General features: G+C 38.7%; 1 protein-coding gene across 1 annotated transcript in view; it reads left to right on the forward strand.

Annotated features, from left to right (window-relative positions):
* RGS7BP (regulator of G protein signaling 7 binding protein) overlaps positions 1–10,958 on the forward strand; it is a 130,513-nt gene extending 119,555 nt beyond the window's left edge. Inside the window, exon 6 of the mRNA XM_072605060.1 lies at positions 2,427–10,958. Coding sequence (XP_072461161.1) covers positions 2,427–2,518 — 92 coding nt within the window. The 3' untranslated portion in view covers positions 2,519–10,958. The remainder of the gene's footprint in view (positions 1–2,426) is intronic.
* Positions 10,959–18,181: the final 7,223 nt, after the last annotated feature.

Raw genomic sequence — 18,181 nt, forward strand, 5'->3', positions numbered from 1 at the left:
TTTTGTACTGCCCTGCTAGTTCCATCTGAACATATCAAGTCCCTTTTCAGAAATACCTTTGCCCCCACCTGCTTGTATGATTTACAAGAGGAATAGCATATGACAGAAAGCCTTGAGAAAAGAGAAGGGAAGGAAAGGGGCATATATTTAGTTGCCTCCATTTATTGAAAAGGACATGACTGAGACAAAACTCATTTTTCTTTTTGGATGAAGGCTTGATCCTCCAGATTCAGGCATCAAAATGAGAAATCAGTTCATCAGCAAGTATTTATTAAGTGCCTTCTATGTGCCAGACACTGTGCTAGACTCTGAGGATACAAGGACAAAGAGTAGCATTGAAGTAGCACTCAGCACCTTCTAGCACACAAATCCTTCCTTCATCCAACTGAAGGTTCTAGGCCTTTCTGCAAGGTTGGACTAGAATTGTCCCCTATAAGTGTGGAAGCAAGAAGAAGAGTTACTTAATGAGGCTCCACATGTCTCCAAATGCACACAAGTCTAAGGCCAGGCCAGTGGATGTAGTTCTACTTGGGGACTAGTTGGAATTGACCAGGACTATGAGAGACACCGTGGCTTTGGGGCCCTTTTGGGTTCCATACTGATACTTCCTCCGGCAACCACTGCAGTCATTAGAACACTCTATCCTTTGGGTTGGAGGAACAGTTGTTGTAGCTTGATTGATTTCTTCCTCCAATTTGTTATTATTCATTGATGATAAGCTCCATTGAATTCCTCATCTGATACCTCATTATTGTAACATGAATTTTCTGGGGCTGTAGCAGCAGAGTGCATGCCCCGTCACGTCCTGCTGAGATGAAACTTTTTCACTCAAGGGTCTCAGTTTGGATGGTGTGTGCCTTTCATTCAACGGCCAACTTAGCTAAGTGTGTTGTTGTGATAGTGGCCAACAAGTAAAGGATTTTACTAGACACTAACTCATGACATGTCTAGTAAGATGCAAAGGGATTTCAGTCTGCATTGGTAAGCAAACTACGATGAAGATGAAGATTGACGATGATATCTTACATTTATAGAATACTTTAAGGTTGTGCTGGGTGGTTTATATGCATTAATTTCAGTTTTGTTCCCTTGTGAGCACATATGAGGCAGCTGCTCTTATCTCTGTTTTACAGGTGAAGGCACTGAGGCAGTGCTGAACTTAGAGATGCAGGACTTGAGTTTAAACCTCTGTTCTGCAACTTACATAACTTGGACGAGTCAGTTAATCTCTTGGGGCAAGGGTGGGAATGGTGAGGAAGTTTCTCATTTGTAGAATGAGATGATTGGATTATGTGACATCTGAAGTCCCTTCCAGTTTTATTTAAATCACTAATCTTATGAAGTTTAAATGACTTGCCCAGAGTAATGTAAAAAGTATATGAGATTTGAACCCTTTATCTGTCTGGTTTAATGTTCTAACCTGCTGCTCCATTCTGCTGCTAAAAATCACAGATCCTATACCAGTGAAACATAATAGAGCTTGCAATTCTGATGGTGGTATTTTGGAATTCAGCCAGTAAATAGAACAAATGGGCATCATTGACTGAGTATAGATTAGGCTGGACCTGAATCCCAAGGTGCTAAGGAGGAGAAAGGAACTGAAACATTAGCTTACTAGCAAAGGATATAGTTTCTCTAAGGTCACCTTCTAAGCTATAACTTCTTAGTCAAAGGGTAATAATAGACTTGTTTTTTCTTAGAGTCATTGCATAGGAAAGCAGTTGATTTGTCTCTAAATGTATAAATAGCAAGAACTGGTCACTAAAGAGGTGCCCGTCAATCGAGGACAAATTAAGGTTTATGACTGTGATAGAATATCATTTGTCATAAGAAATGACAAACAGAGTGGGTTTAGAAAAATGCAGGAAATGTATGAACTGATGCAAAGTGAAGTGAGCAAGTCAAGTTAACCAACATTTATTAAATTATCATGTGTCAGATACTCTGCTAAGTGTTGGCAATGTAAAGGAAGACAAAAACAATCCTTTCCCTCAAGGAACACACATTGAGGGAGACAATGTGCAAACAACTATATACATTCAAGCTATGTGGTCAATTAGAGGTAACCTCAGAAGGAAAGCAGCAGAGAAAATGTATATAACAACAATATTGCAAAGACAGACAATTTGGAAAATTTCAGAGCTCTGATCAATGCCATGAGCAACCATGCTTCCAAGGGGTTGGTGATGAATTATGCTAACCCACCTCCTGACAGAGAGGTGATGGATTGAAAGTGCAGAATGAGACATTTCTGGCTGTGAAAAATGTGGATATTTCTTTTGGTTGACTAAGAATATAGGGATATTGTAAGAATTTCACTTTTTTCTTTTCTAGAGCATGTAGAAAAAAGATAAATGCTTATTTCAAAAATAAAATAAAATGGAAAAAATTCTGTGTATTCATGTATACATTTTCCCCCATGACAGATGACAGCAGCCTCCTGAACCTGACTCCTTATCCACTAGTTAGAAGACGGAAGAGAAGATTCTTTGGTCTATGCTGCCTCATCTCAAGCTAGATAATTCCCATTAAAACTCCCCCAAGAAAGCCAGAACATCAAAGAAACAGGTGTCATTTGTTTTTCAGATGGATAAACCAGTTATTGGTTATCAACTGTATTTTCTATGCTGCCCTCTTAATTTTCTTCCCTCGCTTTTCAAGAGTTTTACATTTTAATTACTGTCAAGAACCAGAGAGAGAATGGATTCAAAATGGAGGTTGTTTTTAAAAGGATTTTTTTAGATGACCTAGTGCATGTCTGCTCTAAATCATACAATGACTAGATGCAAGAATTATGATTTTAAAGTCATTCTAAGTTTTTTATGTATTGTATAAATTTCGAATGATTTCATGTACAGTAGCATAATTATAGCTCTTACTAGTCTCATGTTAATACTTCATCATATATGAAAGAGTCTTTAAACATAGAAATCTATTTAAAATTGCAAAATGGTGTTCAAGGTCAACGTTATTAAATCACTAGAAGTAATATTGTTAAGAGAACTTATACTCTTCTTTTGCTTTCTCTGCTGTCATTCATGTCTAGTCTTCCATTCTGTCGGAATTTATCCAAGAGCTTCAAACTACAAATATCTTAATTTGAAATGCTAAAAAATATATGGAGTCTATTAAAATTTGTAAATACACAATAATATCTTCGTACAATGCACATGATGAGCATAAGAGTAACTAATTTTCTTTTGATCCAATGGTGTCTTTTTTCAACTTCTTGGAGAATGACATAATCTAGTTAGGAAATGATGTAGACAACTATACAATTACCCTCAAATATGAAATCGGATTACTATCACATTTCATTTTAATTGAAATTTGAAGCATGATGTCTGCACATCAGCATAGTGTTAACTCGTATAGGGCATGCTGGAATTAGCTCAGATTGTAAAATATTTAACATTTTACATTGTTAATAAAAAGTTTTTTAGTTAAGTGAAGCCTGTCTTATTTTAGATGACTATGGAGATAGAAAATTTCCAGACCCTGCTTAGTGAGTGGTCTTATCATTAGAAAAGCATATGGGATTTGGAGTCAGAGGAACCAGATTTTAACCCTGGCTCTACTGCTTACTCCTTGGGTAAGGTCAGTTACCATCTTTAGGCCTCAGTTTCCTCATCTGCAAAATTGAGGAGGGAGTGGTAGACTGTATGATTTTCCAGTAGGCTGATCCAAGCTGGAGTGGCTCCTGTCTAGGACCCAATTATTCTGTAAATTCTCAGAAAGATGGGAAGAATGAAGCAGTATTATGGGATAGGGAGGGGAAGTTTCTTCTCATCCTTCTTCCCATTAACATAACACGAATTGTACCATTTTTCACTGATTTCTTTTTGGCCCCCTTCCCAGAAAAAATTCCCATTGACTTAAAAGATTTCTATTTACCTCCTTTCCCTTATTTTCTGGGTCTGGAAAATTTTAAAACTAGATGGCAGACAACACAGGCAACACTATTTACCATACTACAGGAATGATATTGCTCTGTTATTAGGGAGAACCAGAGCCATACACAGCTTTTTCCAAGCTCAGTCTCTGACCTAACCCTGTGCTTTTCTTCTTCCTTCCTTCCTTCCTTCCTTCCTTCCTTCCTTCCTTCCTTCCTTCCTTCCTTCCTTCCTTCCTTTCCTTCTTTTGTTTCTTTTCCTTTTCTTCCTACTTCCTTCTTTTCTTTCTTTTTTTCTTCTTTCCTTCCTTCCTTTCTTCTTTTATTAAAGTTTTGTGCATGTCTTTTGTTTCTTCATACAGTCTTTTCCTAAATGTGCCAAACCATCATTAGAACTCTCCCTGGTAACCAAGGAAAACAGTTATACACAATCAAGTGACACAGTTATATGTTTGACAGGATATGCAACATTCCACACTTGTAGTCTCCTAATTCTCCACAAGAAGAGGGAACTATGACTCACTATCTGCTTTCCAGGAACAGAAATCGAACCCTATAGTTTGCCATTGTGTACCTAAGTCTTTGTTCCTCCACAGAAGTCTTCCATGGACTTACAGTGGTGTGAAGTTGATGCTGCAAGTTATGCCAAAGGAGTGTAAGCCTTATTGTACGTCTGTTGAGCCTGACTGTGTCTGTTGAGCCTATGTGTCTTTTGTGCAAGGATGACCCTAACTCCTTTAGAGGAGGTCCATAAACAGAGTGTTTACCACCAGGTAATAAATTTGGTTTTTTGGCCAATCTATATTGGTCTCAATCTAGACTGCTCTCTCATATTATTTGATCACTGAAAGGAAAATCACGTGGAGTATAGGGACTAGACACATGATTTCATTGGCATAAGGAACTTCTAGTGAGTGACTTCCTTTACCAGTGGAGGTAGATATCTTCTCTGCAACTTGTAGGCTTAAGGAGTTGTCTGGGGCACTGTGGGTCAGAGGAAGGACTTAAACCCAGGTATTCCTGGCTCCAAGGCCAGCTGCTATAAGTATACAGTAAAAAGGAATCCCATGACTTCATGCAAGTGATCAGTGATTTCCCCATCTATAACTTAATAAACAGGGAATTACTGGAAGCACTTGGAGGTTAAACTCTAACTGGTTTTAAGAAACTCAGCACTTTAGCCACTGAAATACTACCTCTACTACACAAAATTACTGCTTAAAAGACATTGGCCTATTTGGGAGAATCAATTGTGTTTTTTGTTTTTTTTTTAAAGCAAATAAATGAGCTTTGGGGAATATGTAAAGTAGCAGACATAGCAGACTAAAGAGTCCCCAGAAAAGTGGGCACTTTGTAATGTCAGTCAAAGGAATTTGGATTTTTCTGCTTGGGAGGAGACTGACAGTGGTGTGCTGGTAAATATTTAATGTTCAGTCTCTCTAATAAATAGTCTCTCCTTAAAAAACACAAAAGAAAAATGTACTCACAACCCACTTTTAAGTTTAGGTTGCGTTATTAATTTTCTCCATCACTTTCTTGTGTCTAGACAATCAGCCAAACCATAAATTTTGCCCTGATTTGTTGCTTTTGTCAATACCAGATGTAAATGGTAACACTGAAAGTTTAACAACTAGCTCTTGAAAGTCACTCTCACTTGCTTTCCTCATCCCCATACTTTCTCTCACTTCCCTGTTAGGGTAACCTCAAAGTTACAAAGTTTGGAAATTCCACCACTCCATGTGCTTCCACCACCCTCCTGCCGCCTTCCCCATGCTGGAACCTCTGCTCCTCTTGGTGACATGGAATTCCAGAAAACCCTGCAGCTGTGAGCAACAGCCCCAAACTCATTGATCTGCTAATAGGAAGTGGAAATGGAGCAACCTCTTTGAAGCGGAGAATACCCCAGCATTCTGTCTCATCACCTACCCCTAGCATTCCTCTCTAGCCTGGGTAATGCAGAGCCATTAGTGAGCTTAGAGGGCCCTCTCTTTCTGAGGGACTCCAAGCAGGGAAGTTGCAGGCACTTGCCTGATGTGTGTAAACTGAGGAATTGATTTTCCTTACCTTATAATAACAGCAGAAGACTCCAGACAGGATTCTCCGGAATGTGTCTCCTGCTGGGAAGCTATTGCTACTGCTTCTCAGGGGCAGAGCAGAGAGGCTGAAAACTGGCTTGTGGTACTAAGACCAGGATTAGGGATTTGTTCTGTGAAGTTTGGATTCAGTCAAAGGTCCACACTCAAATACTTAAAGGCTCACATCTCATCATCTGGCTTTAAGGCCTCAGGTTCCCCGTGCCTGTTAGGCACTGTGCCTAGCTCTGGGGTACAAAGAAAGGCAAAACATAGTCCATGATCTCAACAAGTTCACAGCATATACACAACTATATGCATATAATATATATTCAGCAAAAATTGGAGATAATCTCAGGAAAAACATTTTACCAAAGGTAGAATTTTAGCAAAGATTTGAAAGAAGTCAAGGAATTATGGAGGTGAGAAACCAGCATTTCAGACAAAAGGGGAAGCCAATGAAAAGGCACAGAGTGAGGAGATGGGGTGACATATTCAAGGAATAGCAAGAAGGCCATTGTCACTGATCACAGAGTATGTAGGAGTAATATTAATGGGATAATAAGATCTTCCCTGCCCATTAATAGGTCTCACATGGAGCCTATTGGGGGAGGGACTTGCCTAAAGAGGGGCTTGCTTAGGGGGAGACTTATTTGTAAGAAGTCTTCCACACTTTTTTTAGTACTAAGTTGATTAGACACTGAGTCACAAGGGTTGTGATGATTTCTGGCTCTGAGAAGTGTATGTATACTCTGAGTTAATATTTTCCTTTGAGGTTTTGGTCATGAGAAGGATCTTTTGATTCCTTGATCAAGACTCTTGAGTAGCTGTATGTTCACAACCCCTGACTGCTCAGATGTAGAGGCTTTTTCAGTCCAGTAGGATATGTAAAGTATATAGTAATATTGCTTTGATTCAGGCAGTCAGAGCCTTGTCTGTTGGAATGTATGCTAATTTCTCTGCTTGTATTTTCTCTGACAGTCAGGGTGCTAACTTTTCCCCTGCACTAGTAAATGTAATTAAAGAAGATTGTTGATCCCTTAAAAGTTGCTTTCCTTTAAGAAAAGTAGATCCAAGAACCTGTGCTAACAGGTCATCCTAGGTATGCTAGGTTGCTTGCTTTTACAGAGGGAGTAAAAATGTAAGAAGCCTGGAAAGGTAAGAAGAGGCAAGGTTATAAAAGGCCTTAAAGTTAAGCCAAATAGAGTATTTTATATTTTACTCTGGAAGTAATAGGGAACCACTGAAATTTGTTGAAGGGTTGTGAAGGGTGGGTGAAGGGATGACATGTTAGACTTACACTTTAGGAAGATCAGCGTGACAGCTGAGTGGAAAATAGACTGGAGTAGGGAGAGATTTGATGTAGGAAGACTAACCAGAAGGCTATTACAATAGTACAGGACTGAGGTGATGAGGATATGCACCAGGGTACTTCTACCAGGTATTGTCAGAGGAGAGCAGGGGACATATATGACAAATGTTCCAAAGGCAACATATGGGGGCAGAGGGAGAGAGAGAATGAGGAGTTGAGTATGCCATAGAGGTTGCAAGCCTAGGTGACTCAGAGCATTGTGGAGTTCACCACATTAATGAGGAAGTTAGGAAGAAGGACTGTCTTGGAGGAAGGTGAGATAATGAGCTCAGTTTTGAACATGCTTCATTTAAGATGTCTAAAATGTCTAACAGTCCATTGGAGATGCAAAACTTGAGATCAGGAGAGTGGTTAAGGCTGGATAAATAGGTCTGAGAATCACCTGCATAGAGATAATCATTGAATACATGGGAATGAGTGAGATCAACAAGCAAAATGGTATAGAGAGAAATGAAGAGGAGCCTGGACAGAACCTTGGATGATATCCATGATTATCAGGCAAGATCTAACTGAAGATCCAGAAGACTGATCGGGGCAGTCAGACAGGTAGGAGAAGAACTAGGAAGTATGGTAACAACTTAGAAAGAAGAGAATATCAAGGAGAAAAGGGTGATCAACAGTGTCAAAGGTACAGAGACATCAAGAAGGATGAGGATTGGGAAAAAGCAGTTAGATTTGGCAACTAACTGGTAACCGTTTCAGTTGAATGATGAGGTAAGAAACCAGATTGTAAATTAGGAGGAGAGTGAGGTTCCTATGGTAGAGAGCCTTCTCAACAAGTATAACCCCAAAAGGCCAGGGAGATATAAGATGATAGCTAGTGGGGATGAGTGAGTAAAGTGAACGTTGTTTTTTTTAATGGGGGAGAAACAGATGTGTTTACAGGCAGTAAGGAAACAAGGAGTAGACAGGGAAGGACTGAAGTGAGAAAGAGGGTCATTTCTAAGAACTAAACGCACTACACATTCATGACAGTATGCTGAGAGACTCGAGGGGTCTTGAAGAGTATCGTTCAAGAACTAAAGCACTTGAGGGAAATTCTCAAGCTCCCCTAGTCAGTCATTTGGGCCTTCTTTGCCTCTGTACACCATGAGAAGGTTCTCTGTTTGACAATGCTGCCATCTACTGAGGACTTAGCATCAAAAAACAGAGAGGAAAATAACCCTGTGAAAGAAAGTGTCAGAAGCCTGGAAAGATAAGAAAGGCAAGGCTTTAAAAGTGACAATAGCCAAATAGTATAGTTTCTATTTTATTCTGGAGGTAACAGGGTACCACTGGAGTTTGTTGAAGGATTGTGAAAGGTGGGTGAAGGAGTGACATGTTAGACTTACACTTTAGGAAGATCAGTATGACAGTCGAATGGAAAATGGACTGGAGTAGAGAGAGACTTGATGCAGGAAGACTTACCAGAAGGCTGTTACAATAATCCAGGAGTGAAGTGATGAGGACATGCCCTGGAGTAGTGGCAGTGTCAGAGGAGAGAAGGGAAAATACCATGTCCACAGCTAACTTGTTTTTGATGCCAAACACTTTTGGGGAACATTGCCAATGATATCACCCTGAGGACTGGAATCACATCTATCCATGTCTTCACTTTATAAGACCTTAACCAAATGTCAAAAACATAGTTGTTCTCTCCTGAGGCTCCTCATGACCTGACCCTTCTCTGCCTTTCCATCTTCTTATATGCTTCACTTCTCTCCCCAAATACTCTGTGATCTAATGACGTTAGCTTTCTGACTGTTCCTCCACACAATACTCCATCTCTTGACTCTGGGTATTTTTACTGGCTGATCTCATGACCAAAACCCTTGCCCTGTTCATCTCTGCCTCCTGCTTCCCTGGCTTCCTTCATAAATCACCCAAAGTCATGCTGTCTACAAGACATCCTCCCTAGTCTTCCATTATTTTAGTGCCTTCCCTTTGAGACTACCACTAATTCATCCTGAATATCTATTATTTCCACATAGTTGTTTTCATGTTGTGTTTTACACTAAACTAAACTCCTTGAGAGCAAAGATTGTCTTTTGCCTTTTTTGTAACCCCTGAACTTAGCACCAGTGTCTGGTACCTAGTCAACTTGTTGACTGATCCTCTTAGCAGTTCAATTTAAAACATAAGAAATATCATACATTTCGCTTTCAGATGTTCATATTCAGAGAGAAGGCATGGGTAAAGCAAAAATACTGAATAAATGAAATACTAAATTTGAAAATGAGAAACAAGCTTTAGTGCTTTCAGGATATGTAGTTTCCTCACTAAAGGTTTGGACCCATGCTCCTCATAAGTGCTTTGCATCTTAGTAGATGGTCTTTATGAGTCACTGTGGCCACAAAAAATTCATAATTCCAGTTCTGGTACTGAACTTCTCCAGATCTTATCAGGATTATCTTTGAATGATACCTCATCATGCTAGGTTTTTTGGTCTTGGCAGGACTTATAAGAACCTTTGAGAATTCAAGGTCACCTTCCTGCCACAACAAAGCAACCCAAAAGTATGTTAATAGAGGAATTGATTCATGTCAAATCTTTATGGAGCACCTACGATGTCCTTAGCATTAGGATTTGGGAGCTCAGCACCTGTGATTTTATGAGTGTTCAGAACTCACTCTGGGAAAATTCCCTCTACCAATATAGATGTATAATAGTATGGCACCTTATAATCTCAGAGATTTGTCTGTGGGTGCTGAGACCTGTCCGTGCTGTCCACAGCAAGTACATGTCAAAAGTAGGACTGTAATGCAAATCTGGATCTCTAGCTACTACTTCAGGCCCCAGTAATCCTAAGATATAATGAAACTGTTCCTGCCCCCAAGGAGCTTTGCATTCTCCTGAAACTGGAACCATACTGTTAAAAACATGCACTCATGCTCACCATTCTCTGTATTCAACTCCAAGCACCACTTCATTCATGCTTCTACTCCTCATACACCCACCTTGACTAAACCAGGGGCTTCCTATGCAGTTAGCATCAAAAGAGTCAGAATTTGATGAATTTTAAAGGCTTCTATCAACCAATAAAATCCTTGTTTTTCTCGAATGTTCTCTAATGTTTTACAGCAGTCATTGGCAACCTACCTCTGCCAAATCCAGCTCATGAAATATTTTCCAGTAGAGTACAGGGTGTTACTATGCCCATGAGTTCTAAATGTAATTGGAAAATTAGTGGTCTGTTCATTTCCTTGTGTCCTCTCTCCCCTCCCTGAGGCCTTTCCTGATGCTTTTTTAGGGCCAGCCATTAGGGTCTCATCCTTACCCTGTTATTTAGTCATTTTAGTTGTGTCATGACCTCTTTTTTGGAGGGAAGGGTTTCTTGTCAAAGATACTGGAGTGGTTTGCCACTTCCTTCTTCATTTCATTTTACAGATGAGGAAACTGAGTCCAGGGTCACACAGCTAGTAGGTGTCTGAGGCCAGATTTGAACTCAGAAACTTGTATCTTCCTAATTCCAGGCCTTACACTCTATCCACTGTGCCACCAAACTCTATGCTCATCTTACTTTGTACTTATTTTGCATAAATTGCGTATACACAGGGTGTCCCAAAAGTCTAAGTACAGTTTTAAGCTTTAATAGTTTTGTGTTTACATGTGGTGTCCCTTTCAATAAATGTAAACTCCTTGAGTGCAGAGACTATTTCATTTTCGTCTTTGGATTGCCACTAGCTAGTACAGTGCTTGGAACATACTAGGTGCTTAATAAATGTTTATATATGAATGAATGTTGAATGCCCTTATGCTTTGAAGCCCACCAGGTCAGCTCTCCAACTGTCCCATGATCCAATGCAATCATTCCTGTCCCTATCTCTAGTCCAAACTAAGCCATTGACCTCAGCCACATTAGGAGGAAATATGGTGATTAAATGACTTGATCAAGGACATACATACAGTAAGTGGCAGAGCCTGGAAGTAAAACTCAGGTTTCTCTTACTCCAAATTCATCACTCTTTTCCCCTATATCATGCTGTTCTTGCTTGACCTAGATTTTGTTTTCCTTTTTAATTTAGTCAATCAGACACCAAGGAGACCTGTTCATCTGCACAAATAATCAAAGAGCTACAACTGATATGGTTCCTCTCTTTTTATCCTATGCAAATCAAGATCCATCCATATCTTTTCATTCTGTGTCCCCTGCCATCTATCCTCCATAGTCAATCCGGTGCTCAGCTCAATGTCTGGCACATAGTAAGTGCTTAATAATTATTTATTGAATTGAATAAATCCACTCCTCACATTTTACATATTTGCTGGATCTTTTCAGATTTCAAGGATAGCAAGGCAGCATGAGAAATATCATCATATATTCAAGAGAGGCCACCTTGGAGTACAGAAGACCCAGGTTTAAGTCCTTAAGATATATACCTGCCTTGTGAAAGTAAGCCAATCATTTAATAGCTCAGTGTCCCAGGCAACTAACTCTGAGAGAGAGAGACAGACAGAGAGAGAGAGACAGAGAGAGAGAGAGAGAGAGAACTCATAGGAGGAGCTTCCTCTTTTGTAGTTCCCTACAGTATTGAAATAATAGGTTTGATACATCATCCTCTCTCCCTATCAAAAAGCAAAAATGAGGGTGGGGCTAAGAGGGCAGAGGGAGAGCAACTACTCACCTAAACTCTTAGACAAACTCCTTCAGATACCTCTAAAAAGAGAATCTGACCAAATTTTGGAGGTGCAGAATCTAATAGGAGACAGACTGTGGCAGATTCAGAGCCCAGGACAGACTGGAAGGTTGACAGGAAGGATGTGTTCTGCTGGGATGAGCCCACAGCACATAGCACAGCACATCCAGTGCAGCGGAGCAGGAAAGCCCCGAGGAGGCCTGAGGCAGCACCTGGCAGAATGGTGGAATGGCAGCCCAGGGTGAGAGACCAGCAGAGCCAAGTGACAGCTGATGAGCCACAGATATCAGCCACGTCAGCTCTGGAGACTTTCAGCCCACAGATTAAACATCTGGAAGTCATCTACTTGAACTTCCAGGAGCTAAAATGGCAGAATGACTGGTAAATGCTCTCTCCTCCCCCTTTGTTGACCTCAAAAGAACCATAAAATATTTCCCCAGAAAAATGTCAGATCAGTGTGCACAGCGAAGGGGAAAACAGTCTCATAACAACTGAGGCTAGGAAAATAGCTAAGGGGGATTCCTCTTACTGTGGCAGAAGTGAACCAGAAGGAGAGGGGCCCCAGGATGGTGGGAACTCACACTAGGACCCAGGTGTGCTTCAGAACTAGGAGAGAAGCTCAAGGAGGGGTGAAAACTCGCATTAGGACCCAGGCATGCCTCAGCACTCCAGGGGAAATGGGAAGACAATAGGGCAATGAGGATCACCAACCCCTGAGCTTGCCTTTGCCTCAGGTCAGCTGAGGAGATCTCCCTGGACCAGACCACCCCTCCCCCACATTTAACAAGCTAGCCCCAGGGCTGATCAGAGAAACACAAAACAAAAAGATAAAAAGGCATCTGCCCTTAGCTTTTTTACACCAGTGAGCTCAACACCAAGTTCTGTAGCTTCTAACTGAAGGAACCAGAAGCCACAACACACAATCACCATCATGAGCAAGAAAAAACAAAGCAAGGGTGAAAAAACCATAGAATCTTTCTATGGGGACAAGGACCAAAAGAAGAATACCAAAGAAGTCAGAAGTGAGACTGTACTTCCATCTGAAACTTCAAAAGGGATTATGAACTGCTCACATGCACAAACAGCTCTCCTGGAACAGCTGAAGAAGGAAACAGAAGAAAAACTGGCCAATAATTTTAAAAGTATGGAAAAAGAATTCACTGAAGAGAACATCTCTTTAAAAAGGAAAATTGAACAAATGGAAAAGGAAGCGCAAAACCTAACTGGGAAAATTGGACAAATGGAAAAGGAAGTACAAAAATTAACTGGAGAAAATAACTCCTTAAAAGGAACAATTGGACAGGTGGAAAAGGAGATGCAAAAGTTAACTGAAGAAAACAATTTGATAAAAATTAGAATTGGGCAAGTAGAAACTAATGACTCTATGAGACATCAAGAGCCAGTCAAACAAAATCTAAAGAATGAAAAGATAGAAGAAAATGTAAAATATCTAATTGGAAAAACAACTGACCTGAAAAATAGATCCAGGAGAGAAAATTTAAGAATTATTGGCCTACCAGAAAACCACAATGAAAACAAGAGTCTGAATAATATCTTCCAAGAAATCATCAAGGAAAACTGCCCCAAAGTACTAGATCCAGAGGGCAAAATTGTCATTGAAAGAATCCACCATTCACCTCCTGAAAGGGATCCCAAACTAAAAACCCCAAGAAATATTGTTGTCAAATTCCAGAACTAACAAGGAGAAAATACTACAGGCAGCCAGAAAGAAACCATTCTAATATCAAGGAGCAACGGTCAGAATCACACAGGACCTTGCAGCTTCTACATTAAAAAATCAAAGGAATTAGAATACGATATATCATAAGGCAAAGGAGCTAGAACTACAACCAAGGATCAATTACCTAGCAAAGTTCAGCATAACATTTTAGGCAAGAAGAGTGACATTCAGTGAAATTAGGGATTTTCCGACCTTCCTGACAAAAAGGCTAGAACTCAATAGAAAATTCAATCTTCAAACACAGGTCTCAAGAGAGGCATAATAAGGTAAACAGGGGAAAAGAAAAACTTGTTACTCAAGTTGGACAAACTGTTTAACCTCCTAATAAGGGAAGATGATACTTGTTAATCCTGAGAATTGTATACCTATTATTAAATATAAAAGGGATATACATAGAGGAAACGGGTATAAAGTAAATGATATGATGATAAAAATATGATTTAAGCATGCAAAGGGATTGTAACAGGAGATGTGAAAAGGAGGAAGAAGAAAATGGTAAATTACATCACAGGAAGAAGTACAAAATTATAGCAGAGGGAAAGAGGGGAGAGAGATGAGCATTGTTTGTGAGGTACTCTCATTCTGATTTGGTTCAAGGAGGGAGCAATAAACTTAATTAAGTATATAAATCTAACTAGCTCTATAGACAGTAGGTGGGGAAGGGGGAAGAAAGGGGAGAGGAAACAAAAGGGAGGGAAGAAGTAGTAAGATTAAAGGGTAGTAAAAGGGAGGGAGGCTGACAGAAGGAAGGGAAGACTGTGGGAGGTGGTGGTGAAAAGTAAAATTCTATTGAGAAGGGGAAGGGAGATGGGAGAACATAAAGCACAAACAGTGGGAAAGAGGATGGAAGGGAAGACACAAACTGTAATCATAACTGTAAATGTGAATGGAATGAACTCTCCCATAAAACAGAGATGGATAGCAGAATGGATTAAAAGCCCTAGTCCAACAATATGTTGTTTACAAGAAACACATTTGAAATGGGGGATACACACAGGACAAAGGTAAAAGGTTGGAGCAGAATATATTGTGCCTCAGCAGATATAAGAAAAGCAGGGAAAAGTAGGATTGCTACCAATCCTAATCTCAGACAAAACAAAAGAAGAAATAGATCTAATAAAAAGAGATAAGGAAGGAAACTATATCCTGCTAAAAAGCACAATGAACAATGAAGCAATATCATTACTAAACATGTGTGCTCCAAGTGGTATAGCATCCAGATTCTTAGAGGAGAGGTTGGAGGAGTTGAAGGAAGAAATGGATAGCAAAACTCTACTAGTAGGGAACTTCAACTTCCCCCTCTCTGAACTTGATAAATCTAACCTCAAAATAAACAAGAAAGAAGTTAAGGAGGAAAATAAAACTCTAGATAAGGTAGATATGATAGATCTCTGGAGAAAATTGAATGGGAATAGAAAGGAATTTACCTTTTTCTCAGCAATACATGGCACATATACAAAAACTGACCATGTTCTAGGGCATAAAAACCTCACAATCCAGTACAGAAAGGCAGAGATAATCAATGCATCCTTCTCAGATCATAATGCAATAAAAATTATATGTCATAAGAGGCCAAGGAAAGATAAATCAAAAATCAATTGGAAACTAAATAATCTAATCCTGAAGAAGGAGTGGGTTAAGTAACAAATCATAGAAACAATCAACAACTTCATTCAAGAGAATGACAATAATGAGACAACCTACCAAATCTAATGGAACAGTGCAAAAGCAGTTCTTAGGGGAAGTCTTATATCATTGAATGCCTACATGAATAAAATAGAGAAAGAAGAGATCAGTGACTTGGGCATGCAGTTGAAAAAGCTAGAAAAAGAACAAATGGAAAATCCCCAAGTAAATACCAAATTAGAAATACTGAAAACCAAAGGAGAGGTTAATAAAATTGAAATTAAGAAAACTATTGAATTAATAAATAAAACCAATAGTTGGTTTTATGAAAAAACTGATAAAATTGATAAACTTTTGGTCAATCTGATTTAAAAAAAGAAAGAAGAAAACCAAATTACTAAAATCAAAAATGAAAAGGGTGAACTCACCTCCATTGAGGAGAAAATTAAAACAATAATTAGAAATTACTTTGCCCAAGTTTATGCCCATAAATTCGACAATCTAAATAAGATGACTATTTTAAAAAATACAAATTGCCCAGATTGACAGAAGAGGAAGTTGAATACTTAAACAACCCCATCTCAGAAAAAGAAATTGAACAAGCCATCAATGAACTCCCTAGGAAAAAATCTCCAGAGCCAGATGGATTTACAAGTGAATTCTATCAAACATTTAAAGAACAGTTAATTCCAATACTATATGGACTATTTTTGAAAATTGGGGAAGGAGTCCTCCCAAATGCTTTTTATGACACAAATATGGTTTTGATACCTAAACCAGTAAGAGCTAAAACAGAGAAAGAAAATTATAGACCAATTTCTCTAATGAATATAGATGCAAAAATTATAAATAAGATTTTAGCAAAAGGAATACAGCAACTTATCATGAGAATAATACTTTATGACCAGGTGGTATTCATACCAGGAATGCAGGGCTGGTTCAATATTAGGAAAACTATTAGCATTATTAACTATATCAACAACAAAACTAACAGAAATCACATGATTATCTCAATAGATGCAAAAAAAGCTTTTGACAAAATATATTCCCATTCCTATTAAAAACATTGGAGAGCATAGAAATAAAGGGAACTTTCCACAAAATAAGAAGCAGTATCTACCTAAAACCTTCTGCAAGCATTATATGCAATGGTGATACACTAGATGCATTTCCAGTAAGATCAGGGGTGAAACAAGGATGTCCATTATCACTACTATTATTCAATATGGTCCTAGAAATGTTAGCTATAGCAATTAGACAAGATAGAGAAATTGAAGGAATTAGAATAGGCAAAGAAGAAACTAAGTTATCATTCTTTGCAGAAGATATGATGATATACTTAGAAAATCCCAGAGATTCAAGTAAAAAACTACTTGAAACAATAAACAACTTTGGGAAAGTTACAGGTTACCAAATAAAGCCACACAAATCTTCTACATATCTACATATTAGTAACAAAAGCTAACAACAAGAGATAGAAAAAGAAATCCCCTTTAAAGCTAGGGTAGACACTATAAAATATTTGGGAGTTTACCTGCCAAAACAAACCCAGGGACTATATGAGCACAACTACAAGACACTTTTTCACACAAATAAAGTCAGATCTAAGTAAGTGGAAAAACATCAGTTGCTCATGGTTAGGCCAAGCCAATATAATAAAAATGACAATTCTACCTAAATTAATTACTTATTTAGTGCCTTACCAATTAAACTATAAAGTAATTATTTTCTAGAGCTGGAAAAAATAGTATCAAAATTCATCTGGAAGAACAAAAGGTCAAGAATATCAAGGGGACTAATGAAAAGAAATGCTAGGGAAGGTGGCCTAGCCCTACCAGATCTCAAATTGTATTATAAAACAGCAATTTCAAAACCACTTGGTATTGATTAGGAAACAGAAGAGTAGACAAGTGGAATATGCTAGGTACTCAAGACGCAGTAGACAATGAATATTGCAATCTACTGTTTGATAAACCCAAGGACCCCAAGGGATAAGAACTCACTGACAAAAATTACTGGGAAAACTGTATAAAAGTGTGGTGGAAACTAGGCAGAGGCCAATGCCTGACACTGTACTCCAGAATAAAATCCAAATGGGTACATGATCTAGGTATAAAGATGAATACTATGGGCAAATTGGTGGAGCAAGGAATAGTGTATTTATCAGATTTATGGAGAAGGGAAGAATTTTTGACTAAAGAGGAGATAGAAAGCATTATGAAGTGCAAGATGGATAATTTTGATTACATTAAACTGAAAAGTTTTTGCACAACCAAGCCCAATGCCACCAAAATTCGGAGGGATGTAAAAAACTGGGAAAGAATTTTTACAGCTAATCTTGGGGATAAAGACCTTATTTCTAGAACTGAGTCAAATATACAAAAATACAAGTCATTCCCCAATTGATAAATGGTCAAAGGATATGAACAGGCAATTTTCAGAAGAAGAAATTAAAGATATCTATAGTCATTTGAAAAATGCTCTAAATTACTTTTGATTAGAGAGATGCAAATCAAAACAACTCTGAGATACTACATCACATCAATCAGATTGGCAAACATGACAGAACAGGAAGATGATAAATATTGGAGAGGATGTGGGAGAGTTGGAACACTAATACACTGTTGGTGGAGCTGTGAGCAGATCCAACCATTCTGGAGAAGAATTTGTAACTATGCCCAAAAGACTACAAAAAATATGCATACCCTTTGACCCAGCAATAGGGTTTCTAGGACTGTATCCCCAAGAGATCATAAAAATGGGAAATGTACACATGTACAAAAATATTTGTAGCAGCACTCTTTCTGGTGGCCAAAACCTGGAAATCGAGGGGATGCCCATCAATTAGGGAATTTTAATATA

The sequence above is a fragment of the Notamacropus eugenii genome, chromosome 4, assembly GCF_028372415.1.
Source record: "Notamacropus eugenii isolate mMacEug1 chromosome 4, mMacEug1.pri_v2, whole genome shotgun sequence".
NCBI lineage: Eukaryota > Metazoa > Chordata > Mammalia > Diprotodontia > Macropodidae > Notamacropus > Notamacropus eugenii.